Below are 13,456 nucleotides of genomic sequence, written 5' to 3' on the forward strand. Positions count from 1 at the left end.
GATTTGGCAGAGTTTCTACAGCTGGATGCCCTTCCTAACGCCAACCACTCCGAGAGTGTAGTGGGTGCTTTTACATGCCACCGGCACGAAGGCCAGTCAGGAGGTACTGGCAATGGCCACGCTCAAAATGGTGTATTTTAGCGTCACCTGCACAGGAGCCAGTCCAGCGGCACTGGCACAATCTCGCTCGAATGTTTTTACACGTGCCAGGAAGGTGACGCTGGGCACAGGTGACATCACGATTTTGCTTGCCCCAACAGGTCTTCACAAGCTGAGTTTCGTATTGCATGTATGTATGCATGTATGTATGTATGCATATGAGTATGTGTATGTTTATATCTCTTTGCCTTCACATCATGTGATAGTTGTAAAATGCTTATCTGTTATACAAACAGTGTCATTCATTTCCAATACTCTGTGAGAACATGTCTGGCCATGGGGAAATATTATCTTGCTTGGAAACAGGTGAGGGTTGGTGACAGGAAGAGCACCAGACTGTAGAAAATTTACCTTAATAAACTTCATCCAACCAATGCAGGCATGGAAAAATGGACATGAAAACGGTTATGATAATGATGATGTGCATTGTAGAGTTGGATTGTAAGGCTGACAGCAAATGTGGAGACACTTTCAGTAGGATTACCACTTGTAGAACCATTATGGTTGAGAAGTGGAGGAATGGAGGTTTCTGCAAAGTTGGTAAAAATTCTTTAGGCAAAAGACCAAAAGGATTGTATGTAGTTTGGGTGGTTTGAGAATTTGTGGGCTGATCAAATACTTTTACAGTTTGAAACAGAAAATATTGTCTAACTGTTAACCATTAGTTCCTTTAACTGTTTTACTAAAGATCTAAGCTGAATGAAATAGAAAGAAGTATTTACCGGAATATGAAGTCTTGGAGTGTTGTTGTCTTTCAGTGGTTTAACCAGGTGGGAGTTAATGTTGGAATGACTAAAATGGAAATTGGAAAACAAAATTATTTAATGTTTTAACAAAATGATTTCAAATTTTGGCACAAGGCCAGTAATTTTAGGGGACGTGTTAAGTCAATTAATTGGTCACAGTAGTTGATTGGTGCTCTTTTAATCAACCCACCTTTCCCTGGCCCAGAGCATCAGGCTCACAATCACAAGATAGTGAGTTTGATTACCAGATTGGGCTGTGTGTTGTGTTCTCAAACAAGACACTTTATTTCAGATTGCTCCTGTTCACTCAGCTGTAGAAATGAGTTGCAACATCACTGGCGCCAAGCTGTATCAGCTTTTGCCTTTCCCTTGGATAACATCAGTGGTATGGAGAGGAGAGGCTTGTATGCATGGGTGACTGCTGGTCTTCCGTAAACAACCCTGCTCAGAATTGTGTCTTGGAGTGGAACTTTCTAGGTACAATCCCATGGCCATTCATAATCAAAGGAGTCTTTTTTTTACCTTTCCCTGAAAGGACAGATATGTTTGACCTTGGCAGGATTTGAACACAGAACATAGACAGCTGGAAGAAATGCTGCCAAACATTTTGTCAGACATATTAATGATTCTGGCAGCTCACCAGCTTAGTTTTAACACATATTTATATTTATAATATATAATACATCTCAGTAATTTTAACTCTAGTTCTTAGAAAGTTTTTTTTTTTTTGAAAATCAGGGGTGTCTGCCTTCCATGCTGGCATGGGTCGGACAGTTTGATGGGAGCTGGCCAGTCAGAATGCCTGCACCAAATTTCTGTGTCCGTTTTGGCATGGTTTTTATGGTTGGATGCCCTTCCTAATGTCAACCACTTTACAGTGGACTGGATACGTTTTATGCGGCACCAGCACCGGCAGGGTCACTAAGTAATTTGCAAGACAAAAGCCCTTTGAGAGGGGAGGGGGAATTGGTGGAGGTTATCTTGTGTCAGATGATTAAAGGTTAGAGTGTGGCAGAGAGACAAAAACAGGCATCTTGCTGTAGAGGAGGTAGATGGTTGTCCATTCAGAGAGAGGTGGGTAGGGAGAGAGGGCAGCGAGAGAGATCAGGAATGAAAATGTATGCACATTGTATACGCTTTTCTCTTTTATTCTTTTACTTGTTTCAGTCTTTTGACTGTGGCCATACTGGAGCACCGCCTTTTAGTCGAGCAAATCGACCCCAGGATTTATTCTTTAGAAGCCTAGTACTTATTCTATCGGTCTCTTTTGCCGAACCGCTAAGTTACGGGGACATAAACACACCAGCATCGGTTGTCAAGCGATGTTGGGGGGACAAACACACACACACATACACATATATATATACATATATACGACGGCTTCTTTCAGTTTCCGTCTACCAAATCCACTCACAAGGCTTTGGTCGGCCTGAGGCTATTGTAGAAGACACTTGCCCAAGATACCACGCAGTGGGACTGAACCCGGGACCATGTGGTTGGTAAGCAAGCTACTTACCACACAGCCACTCCTATGTAGAAAGGATTATGTACATGTGCATATAAGACCCTGCATATTGTACTTTAAAGGCAAAATATTTTAAGAGCCTGTATATTGTATGTACTAAGGGGATTTTAAGGGTCAAAGATGAAAATCCCTCAGTGACTTACTTCACATGAAGGTCACTAACGATCTGGTGTTGATTTACTTCCATATTCATTTGGAATGTTTGAGGCTGTTCTCTTTTAAATTGTTCCTCTTCTTTCTGTGATACTTCATTGTTTGAAGATGATGCTGGAGTCTTTTGTCTGTAGCAGTTGCTAACATTGCTGTTACAACTGTCTTCTGTGTTTGGCTTGCAATATGGGTGGTCAATAAGTGGAGAAGGGATCTCTATCAATTAGAAAAGATTAAAACAAAAACAGTGAGAACAAAAAAAAAAAGATGAATCAATATTTTCTCTTATTGAGAAGTATTCTGTGAAAATACGTTTTGGTAAATTAATTATTGAAAACAGTACATGTACGTGAATGAACATAGGATATTTTAACCAACAATCAGCATACAATTACACATACATATAAACAGATACAAACATATACACACACATAAACAGGCTTCTCTCAGTTTCCAACAATCAAATTTACTCTCCAGGCTTTGATGAACCTGAACTATTTTAGAAAACATTTACCCAAAGTAACATGTGACAGGATTGAACCTGAAAACACAGGGTTGTGAAGTGAATGCCTTAACTACACAGACTTGCTTCTGTTTGTTGCTATGTTTGAGCCTTAAATGTGTTGGCATTCAGTCGGATGGAAACATAACAGCAATGTATCATTTCATCTTTTACAATTATTATTACTATCTTATATGACTCAATAATGAGTAGGGGACGTTTTGGCATCCCCGATTTTTTGTTGACTTAATTGACACCAGACATCTTGATGTCTTTCTCTCTCCCTTCTTCCTCTACTCGTCTTCTCTCTCTATGTGAGCATATTTCTCTTCATATGTATGAGAGGGAAAAATAATTATACTAATTGTATTAAATTAACCCTTTAGCATTTAAGCTGGCCTTTCCAGCCCAAATATTCTCCCTATTTTATGTTGAAACTGATCAGATCCTGGCAACAAGGTAATGCAAGATTAATCCAGAACAATGGGAATAAATAAGCATTATATTTGACAGAGTAACCTGAATGCTAAAGGGTTAATAAATTGTAACGTTTCTCTCTTTCTCTTTGTCTCCCTGTCTCTCATTCTTTCTATCTGTATGTGTGTATTTCTGTGTATGTGTGCTTGCTTTCAGTGCCAAAAAAGTACAGTTGTCAAAACAGGCTGAATGTCCAGTCAGCCATGTCAAACCATCTGCATCCAAGCAGCAGCACCAAATTCCGCTTAATAATCGGGTGGTGAGAGTTGATAGTGACATAAGCAAGATTGAGACATATGTTGATCTTACCTGTTTGTTGTTTTAAGGCAAATTGAGTGGAATCATTGTTTCTTTTTCTCTTCGTGGCCTTGTGAGAAGTTAACGAGGTCTTTAGAGAATAGTCTGGTATATTGAAAAGTGTTGGTACAGCATTCCATTTCAATCTGTTCTTTGTTACTTTGTTTGAAAACTGATCATCTTCAAAGTGGTCAGCACATATGTGACAATTGTTATTAAGATAAAGAGGACTTTTGTCGAGAATATCATCTCTACAAGTATTCTGAACCCATCGTTGGCACCTGAAAATAACAGGAATAAAAAAAAACAACTTGTTTTTATCATCATCATTTAACATCTGTTTTCCATGCTGGCTTGGGTTGGATGGTTTGACAGGAGCTAGCAAGATAGAGGACTGCTCCAATCTCCAATATCTGCTCTGGCGTGGTTTCAATAGATAGATGTCCTTCCTAGGGCTAAACACTTCACAGAGTGTACTGAGTACATTTCTCTTTGGTGTAGCACCAGCACTAATGAAATAACTAAGTAACTCGCAAGACAAGACATCTCAATATTAAGGTAGGTGGCTTTGTGCAAGGTGATGAAGGATAGGAACAAGTATTCTGTTGTATGGGAGATACATGGTTGTGTTGGAAGAAGAGGATGTTGGTGAAGATGTATCAGGGCGTGCCTTTAAGTTACAGGAAGGTGAACCAAAGAGAAGTGGTATGAGTAGGTAAACAAGTTCATGGGAGTATGAGAAGCAAGTGTCAGTGTAATTAGTATTTAATCTATTTATAAGTATAAATATTCTAACCCCTAAAAAAAAAAAATAAATAAAAGCTCCAAATAAATCAGATGAGGACTATAGTTTATTGAGGGGGTGTAGATGTGATTGGACATATGCCCTTCTTTACTGTTAATTTGAAGAACACAAAATTCTTACAAAACTACCAAAATAATTGCATATAACTCAAGAATAAAAATATCTTTTAAATACCACAGTAATTTGTCATTGGATATTTAACAGAACTTTTAACCAATTTTTTAAGATTTTAAATGCAAGAAATTTAAAAACACACATAATTTCACATCAATTATGTTAAATTTCTGAGTGAATTTTTCTGAAGAAATTGGTTTGATCTTACCTCTCTTTATTCTTTGGGAATCTGAAGAAAGATAAATCAGGTCGCTTGGATTGACGATTGGAGCAATTAATTGCTGAACAATGATTGTGAGATAATGAATGTGAAGTCATTGTGTTATACAGTACTGGATCTGATTTCCCAAAATCCAGGAATACTGTGTAATCTCTTGCAATATACTGGTACCCTATATTGAATAAACAAACCCTGTTTTTGAAGTTGGTTAATTTGCACACAGTGTGTTAAAAACAGTTTTTTCCTTTAGTTTTTAATAAGTAAATTGATAAAGATTAAACACAATCTATCAAATAAAATCATGTTTTTTATTTACTTTTCTTAGTTTAATTTTCGTATGATATATTTTAAGAATTTTAAGTAAGTTAATGGTGGTCAAACAGATCCTGCATTAAAAATGTATTCATTAGAATCTGTTAAATACAGTTTACTCCTTGACTTTATATCTTAAGCAAATATCTATACTGTGTGCAGAAAACCATAAAAAAAACAGAAATCCTGGACAATTCTGATCCCCCAAATGCAAGGTGATTGCTCGATACTGTGCTTCAATCAACAAAATTGCCCGCTAAGATGGCCGCCGACAGCACAGCCAGCGGATACAGCAGTGGGTTGGTGGAGTTACCTACCTTCGTGAAACACTACCATTTTGCTGTGAACCAGCTGAATGACTTCCGGTGGAAATACGTGGCAAATCGCCTGCTGCTGCGCACGCATTGCGTCCTCACTATCGACTTCCGGTCCCTTGTTAGCCAAGATGTCAACGTGGAGCTTGTTCGATTTCAACCACAAAATGTTTTCCTTTCAGCACCTCCTGCTACTGATTTGCTGTTGGTGTTATTTTGCGACTTTCTCAGATGCCTTATTTTTCCATATTAAGGAAACCGAAAAAAAATGCTTCATAGAAGAATTGCCGGACGAAACGATGGTTGTCGGTAAGTGACAGAATATCCTCTCCACCCACAACTGTGTACATGAAATATACATCCAAGCATATATATGCACACATACACACGTATATGTATATATATATATATATATATATATAAACATACGTTTTATCTTTATGTATGTGATATATATATATGTATATATACATATGTATAGACCTATATATACTTTATATGCATATACATACATACATACATATATATATATATATATATACGTTTTATCTTTATGTGTGATATATATATATATATATATATATATATATATATATATATATATATATATATATATGTATATACCTATATATATACTTTATATACATTATATGTGTATACACACATACATTACGTATATCTATATACTTTTATATGTGCATCTATTTATTAAATGTATAAAGGTTGTGATATTTTGGAATGATTGATTAATAACTATACGCCTTTTCGATTTTACTCGTTTATTTTAGAAATGTTTCATACTTTATTTGTTCTTCCTTCTATAATCTGCCTCTATCTTTCCGTTCGCCTACATTTCCCCCTCTATTTTGTCCGCCCAGACTCTTGTCTATCAACATTGTCTGACTATATGTCTACTCAGCTGTTTATCTATCTATCTATCTGTCTATCTTTCTATCTATACATATCCTGTCCCGATTTCCACATCACCTTCATTGAATATATACATGTATGTGTGTGTGTGTATATATAAATGTATGTATACACATACATTACGTACTATATATAGTGTATATATACATAGTCACATATATGTGTATTTGATACTGTTTGTGTGTATATGCAGTTACAAAAACAGACGTTTGTGTACCTGTCTTCGTCTTTTTTCTGTAAATTTGGAATATATACACACACTTATCTCTCCTTCTACACACTACAAATGCATATATTACATTTTGTATGTGTATATGAACAGGTGTTTCTCCGTGTGTGTTTGTATAAAGATGATCTGAGTATTGTGTTTGTAATCAATCTGTTACACCTGACAAAAATCCAGCTTGTCCAATTTATGTACAGAGGATAGGTTAGAAATAGAAGCCTGGTGCTTATTTTATTGCCCCCCCCCCCTTTGCCCAACCGCCTAGTTAACAGGATGTAAACACAACGCCGGTTGTCAAAAGCACACAAACACATAGATACGACGGACTTCTTTCCGTGTCCGTCTACCAAATCCACTCAAGGCTTTGGTCAGCCCAAGGCTAAAGTAGAAGACACTTGCACGCAGTTGGACTGAACCCAGAATCATGTAGTTGGGAAGCAAACTTCTTACCACACAGCCACGTCTCTCTCTCTCTCTCTATATATATATATACACACGCATAAATGATCGGAAGTAGTTACACCTGTTGTTTAACCCTAGGTTAGCTCTGTGCCTCTTATGATCATGTAGTTTTCCAACCGTGTCTTTATATCTAAAGACGGTATGAATTGAGGGAGATTTGGCTGCTCTTTTTAGTGATGTACATGTTTCCTACTGTTGTTGTTCATTCCCAAGGCGGCTCTGTTCCAGCAAATCAAAGGCATTCTAGCCATGATCATCCCGTCATATTTTTCAAACATTGTATTTTGGGCGACATTATCTCACGTGTACATTTTTAAAGATGATTGTGTTATAGCAGATCCATGTCTTGTCGCTTTGTGACAATTGTTGTTGTGAGTGTTGTAGGGATTTTTTCTTGTCTCCACAAAGATAAACTCCCTCAGCAGTTGGAATCCACGAGTGTGGTTTCCATTTTCCCTTTCGGGGCCATTTCATTTCCATTTACTTCGCTAATGTCCTTCAAGGAGAAGAACCACATATGTTAACACAATTATAACCCGAAACCTTGTGGTCATGAAAAATATTTTAAATTCACTTATCCCCCCCCCCCCCATTTTATGTTTCTCTTTTCTCTCTAGTCTGTTAGTGGATGTGTTATTTTGACAATTATTGTTCAGCTAACTCCTTGTTTTTGTTGTTATTGGGTTAAATTCAGAATTTGAGGCAGACTGGGAATGGTCCACGTCGAGAGCATTTAGAACGTAGGGGGAGGAGGATGTGTGGGAGAATTCATTAAATTCAATTGTGAGGTCAGATGGAGAGAGGGAGGCGTTATGAGGACGGAAGGGTGGTGGTGGTGGTGGAGAGAGAAGTGAGAGCGTTTTGTGTTTTTTTTTCCGGTTGATAAAACCTTCCTCTTTTTCTGCACCATCCGCTGCTGCCATTATGTCTTGGGTTTAACAGTTTTCAGTTTATAAAAAAATAAGGTCGAGCTATTTACCCCCTACTCCCCTCCGCTTCTGCACGAATCGTTAGAATATCCGGAAAAAAAAAATAGTTTGCAATATTTGTCCTGGCTCTGCCAAGGTCAACTTTGCTTTTCTTCCCACCAGGGTCGATAAAATAATGTACCAGTCAAGTACTGGGTGCGGAAATATAATCGACTCACCTCCTCCCACGGATATGAGGCTTCCGATGTCTCTGTCAGAAATAATTACATAGTTACACGTCAGCCCCCGATCCAGCAAGTCTACAATGAACAGTATTCCAGCCCAGCTGTGACAGTCTCCTCTCTTAGTCAGATATATTGCATCTAGGATTTTATTTTCAAATATATATATATATTTTTTTGTTCCTATTTCCAGCCTCTTGTTGTCATGTTTTATAAATAGAAAGTTATTAGTTAAACAGATTTGCAACATTAATTCCATTGAGATAAGCATTAGTAAATGTAAATTTCGGCTGCGAATTTGAATGGGGGAACATAGTCTTGGTTCAACTCCTGTTCCACAGAAACCGAAATCTACCCGTGATCCGCAAGTAACTTTCTTGGACAGATCCGGAGTTCTTCATCCTTCCGGTGCTTTACACTTCAGCGCTTTATATTTGTGTTTAACCTATGCGTTGTGGGTTCTCTATATATTAGTAAATGGAAACCCATCGGTTTCGACAACGAACAACATTCACTCCGATCAGCTGAACTTGATTTCATTGCGTGTACTTGTAACTTTTTGCCTGTTCTAACCAGTTTCATAAGTTTGTCCTAAACGTCCATACTTGTTTACAGACTTTTATAGTCAGCCCTTGTTTCATTCTGAGTAATATAAAACTTTCCTTCCGTAAGCCCCAAGTTACTCTGGTGAGTGAAAAAAAAAAAAGAAGGAATATTGGGAATGTGTATCAGATATGATGCCGGGCAAATATGGTTTGTGTATCACATAGGATACACAGCAGGAGAGACAAAAAAAAGGGTAGTATACATTTTCAGCTAGAATCAACGTGATACTATTATGATACAGGTTAGACCTTTCACTTGGATTTTCAATCCATCCGAAGGGCTTCCAATCTGTTTTCATCTGTGCAGTGGAATCATACCGAAAAACTAGTGATTACAAAACGAATTTCCTTATCGTTCGTCTACTGCAATCAGTCTCCAAGGCCTTTCTACAGAATGGTTATGAGGTCAATCTTTCACCGAAATACGCTATTTAAAATGGAAAGCAATAATATAATTTGTTCTTTTGGTTTAGATTAACCATTTACAAATTACGCCCCTTTGGTAGTGTCAATGGTGTTGGTGAAATCCCACGCCCATGTTTTTTTTTTTTAATGTGCAATTTTATGAGTTTTATGAGCCATCACAACACCTGTCTAATTAGTTGAGCTCTATTGTAGTTCCTTGTTTAGCTTCTTATTCATTCATTCACAATCTGGTAAGACTGCCTTCGCGTCAGAGCTGGTACTTGACTGACTGGTCGCTAGTTGGACGAGAGAGGGGAAAGTAAAAGTGAATTAACGGCTACAGGCCAGAACAATTAAGTAGCTGATTTATTTCAGATGATGCCGCTTTACGAACGTAATGGTCGTACTAATCGTTTAGGTCACTCCTCTTCGAACTGACAATGTTAACCAATTGTTTCTTTTCTTTTAGTCGCGTAATAAAGATTACGTTATATTTGTGTGTGTTAAACTGTAGGGTACGATTTGGTTGCTCTTTCTAGTTAGTCGAACGAGCAACCACGTAGAAACTCGTTTACTGGGTGATATTAGCAGTGTTGGGAATGGTGTATTTAGAAACGACCAAGTGGTTGTGTGGTAAGTAGCTTGCTTACCAACCACATGGTTCTGGGTTCAGTCCCACTGCGTGGCACCTTGGGCAAGTGTCTTCTATTATAGCCTCGAACTGACCAAAGCCTTGTGCGTGGATTTGGTAGACGGAAACTGAAAGAAGCCCGTCGTATATATGTATGTGTGTCTGTGTTTGTCACCCCAACATCGCTTGACAACCGATGCTGGTGTGTTTACGTCCCCGTAACTTAGCGGTTCGGCAAAAGAGACCGATAGAATAAGTACTAGGTTTATAGAGAATAAGTCCTGGGTCGATTTGCTCGACTAAAGGCGGTGCTCCAGCATGGCCACAGTCAAATGAGTGAAGCAAGTAAAAGAGTAATAGCAAAAGTGAGTGGAGGAGCTTTGATGGCAAAAACATATTCTTGCCTTTTATAATAGCATATGCTTTGAATAGTCCATTGTTTGGGTTAGTTCATTTTTTTGTGTATAATGTTTTTGACTTCTGGTGCAGTAATAATAATAAGGAATGCTTAATCCAAAACATTGACGGTCCAAATTCATGTGACAAAACCATTGTCAGTAAACTATTCCAAAACAGGCAGCAGTGGCATGGCTTTTTTGTTTTTGTTGTTATACTCAAGATTCTGACCTTTCTGACACCCATGAAATCTTGGTAAAGTGATCTTGAGTGTAAAGGGTTTATTAGCCTGGGTCCTAAACTGATAAAACTATGACAAAGGAGGAGAAAAGTATACAAGAAGTGAGCAAACTCTTGTCAACGTGGACTTCTAACATATTTAGAGCAATGAACCATGCCTGTTCTTTTTATTATTGATTAAGAACAGCTCAGCTATTTCCTGTGGCAACTGTATTGATTTTTAGTCAAATGAACAACCATTTCCTTCTTGTTTAGTTTCCTAAGTAGGTCGGCTCTTTTTATTTATGCGCCCTTCTAAAGCCTAACCAGGCTCATGGGCCCGGTTTCTATGGTGTATGTGTTCCCCCCAGCTGGACGGGACACCAGTCCATCACAGCGTTACTCAAGAAACAGGAAGAGAGAGTGAGAGAAAGTTAGGGCAAAAGAGTACAACAGGGGTTGCCACCATCCCCTGCTGGAGCCTCGTGGAGCTTTAGGTGTTTTCGCTCAATAAACACACACAACGCCCGGTCTGGGAATCGAAACCGCGATCCTCCAACCGCAAGTCCGCTGCCCTAACCACTAGGCCATTGCACTTCCTCATGTTGGCTCTAATTGGAGTAAAAAAAACATTTAATATGAAAGAAAAGAGAAAAGCAAAAGAGTTTTATGATTTGGCTGACACAAATCTTGTTGCTGAATTTCAGCAAAACCACTGATGTGTATTACTGTCTCCTTACATGATAGTTGTAAACAAGTGTCTCCATCATGCAAGTGGTGTCCTTCATTTCTAATTTTCAGTGAAGACATGTCTAGCTATGAGGAAATATTATCTTGTTTGGAAACAAGTGAGTGGTGGTGACAGGAAGAGCATCCAACTGCAGAAAAATACACTTTAACAAATTCTGTCCAACCCATGCAAATATGGAAATGTGGACAGTAAAACAATGGTGTGTGTGTGTATCATCATCATTTAACATCCATTTTCAATGATGGCATGTGCTGGATAGTTTGACAAGAGCTGGTCAGCTGGGGAACAGTCCAGTTTCCAATTGTCATTTTTGGCATGGTTTCTACAGCTAGATGCCCTTCCTAATGCCAGCCACCTTACAATGTGCTGGGTGTTTTGTACATGCCACTGGCATCGGTGCATTTATGCAACACCAGCATGAGTGCATTTTATGCGGCACAGGCACAAGTGCATTTTATGTTTTACATCATCATCATCATTTAATGTCCGTTTTCCATGCTGGACGGTTTGACTGAAAACTAGTTGGCTGGGGAGCTGCACCAGGTTCCAATTTAATTTGGTACAGTTTCTATAGCTGGATGTGCTTCCAAACACCAACTGCTCAAAGAGTGTAGTGGGTGCTTTTAACATGCCAGTTATGAAACACTGGCATCAGCCATAACTACGTCACTTGGCTCGACAGGTCTTAAGCACAATATATTGCCAAAGGTCTCGGTCACTTGTCACCGCCTCAATGAGGCCCAAAGTTCGAAGGGTACTTTTTACGTGCCATTGGCATGGGAGCCAGTTACACGACACTGGCATATACATGTGTGTGTATATGTATATATATATAATATATATAGATAGATAGATAGATATACATACATATACATACATATACACATGTATTTGGTTGCATCACTGAGTTCAAATCCATTCAATGTCAGTTTTGCCCTTTCATCCTCCTGGAGTTGAACTTTCTTAGTACTTTAAGTTGTATTTAAATATGGGGGGGTTGATGTTATCAATTGTTCTCCTTCCTCTAAGGTGTTTGGTCCTATCTTTATGTAATAAATTATTATTAAACCTGGTAAGCTGACAGAATTGTCACTATGCTGGACAAAATGTTTAGTGGCATTTCATCAATCTTTACATTCTTTGTGCAAATTCCACCGAGGTCCTTTTGGGGCTGATGAAGTAAGTACCAGTCGAGCACTGGGGTCAATGTAATTGACAAGCTCCCCTCTCCCAAAATTTCAGGCCTTGTACCTATAACAGAAAAGGGATTTTTATTATTTCTGTGATTAAATAAACCAGTTTTACTGTTTACTGCAACCATCCTTATTAGTTTGTACCACTATATTGTGAAATAAGAGACCAGTGTGTGTTGTGTTCATGTGTGTGTATCTTCTTGTATGAGTGTATGTGCATGTATTGGTATGTGTATGTTTGTGTGTATTTACATTTGTTTCACTGCAGTTTAACATGTAGCTTTCCCAGGTATATATGAAGGGGTCCCCAAAAGTAACCGGAAACATTTTCTGTGGGACAAGCTCATTGTAGTTCAGACTTCCACTGCTAGGAGCCACTTGATGTGACCCTCAGGCATCAGTCTGCCAAATGGCGTTGTCCAGTGAGGTTATACTGCCATCTAGTGTGTCTTTTTGCAGTGCTTCTCCCCTGTTCGGTGATTTTTGCAATGGCTGAAACAAAGGAACAATGTGCTTCTGTGGGGAAAACGGCAGCTGAAATAGTTATCAAGCTTCAAACAGCTTACAAGGATGCTGCTGCCATGAGCAAAAACACAAGTTTACGAGTGGTTCTCAGGATTTAGGAATGGTCACGTGTCGCTTGAGGACCAACCTTGTTCATGGTGACCGTTGACCTCTTGAACAAATGAAAACATCATGATAATTCATGAACTGATCTTGGAGGACCGTCACCAAGCAATTGACAAACTTGTTGATATGACTGATGTGTCCTGGAGCTCCTGCCAACGAATTTTGAGCAAGGAATTGCGAACGAAATGAGTTGCAGCAAAATTTGTGTCTTGCTTGCTCACAGAAGATCAAAAGCAG

General features: G+C 38.6%; 2 protein-coding genes across 3 annotated transcripts in view; one reads left to right on the top strand and one right to left on the bottom strand.

Annotated features, from left to right (window-relative positions):
• Positions 1-5,618, bottom strand: part of LOC106881182 (THAP domain-containing protein 5) — a 9,399-nt gene extending 3,781 nt beyond the window's left edge. The window contains exons 1-4 of the mRNA XM_014931472.2: positions 4,984-5,618; positions 3,869-4,137; positions 2,574-2,796; positions 882-951 (exon numbers count right to left, since the gene is read on the bottom strand). Of these exons, the coding sequence (XP_014786958.1) occupies positions 882-951; positions 2,574-2,796; positions 3,869-4,137; positions 4,984-5,093 (672 nt within the window). The 5' untranslated portion in view covers positions 5,094-5,618. The remainder of the gene's footprint in view (positions 1-881; positions 952-2,573; positions 2,797-3,868; positions 4,138-4,983) is intronic.
• Positions 5,619-5,715: 97 nt separating this feature from the next.
• LOC106881183 (transmembrane emp24 domain-containing protein eca) overlaps positions 5,716-13,456 on the top strand; it is a 23,670-nt gene continuing 15,929 nt past the window's right edge. For both annotated transcript variants that reach the window (XM_014931473.2, XM_014931474.2), the window contains exon 1: positions 5,716-5,930. In XM_014931473.2, the coding sequence (XP_014786959.1) occupies positions 5,753-5,930 (178 nt within the window). In that variant the 5' untranslated portion in view covers positions 5,716-5,752. The remainder of the gene's footprint in view (positions 5,931-13,456) is intronic.

The sequence above is a fragment of the Octopus bimaculoides genome, chromosome 22 (genome assembly GCF_001194135.2).
Source record: "Octopus bimaculoides isolate UCB-OBI-ISO-001 chromosome 22, ASM119413v2, whole genome shotgun sequence".
Lineage (NCBI taxonomy): Eukaryota > Metazoa > Mollusca > Cephalopoda > Octopoda > Octopodidae > Octopus > Octopus bimaculoides.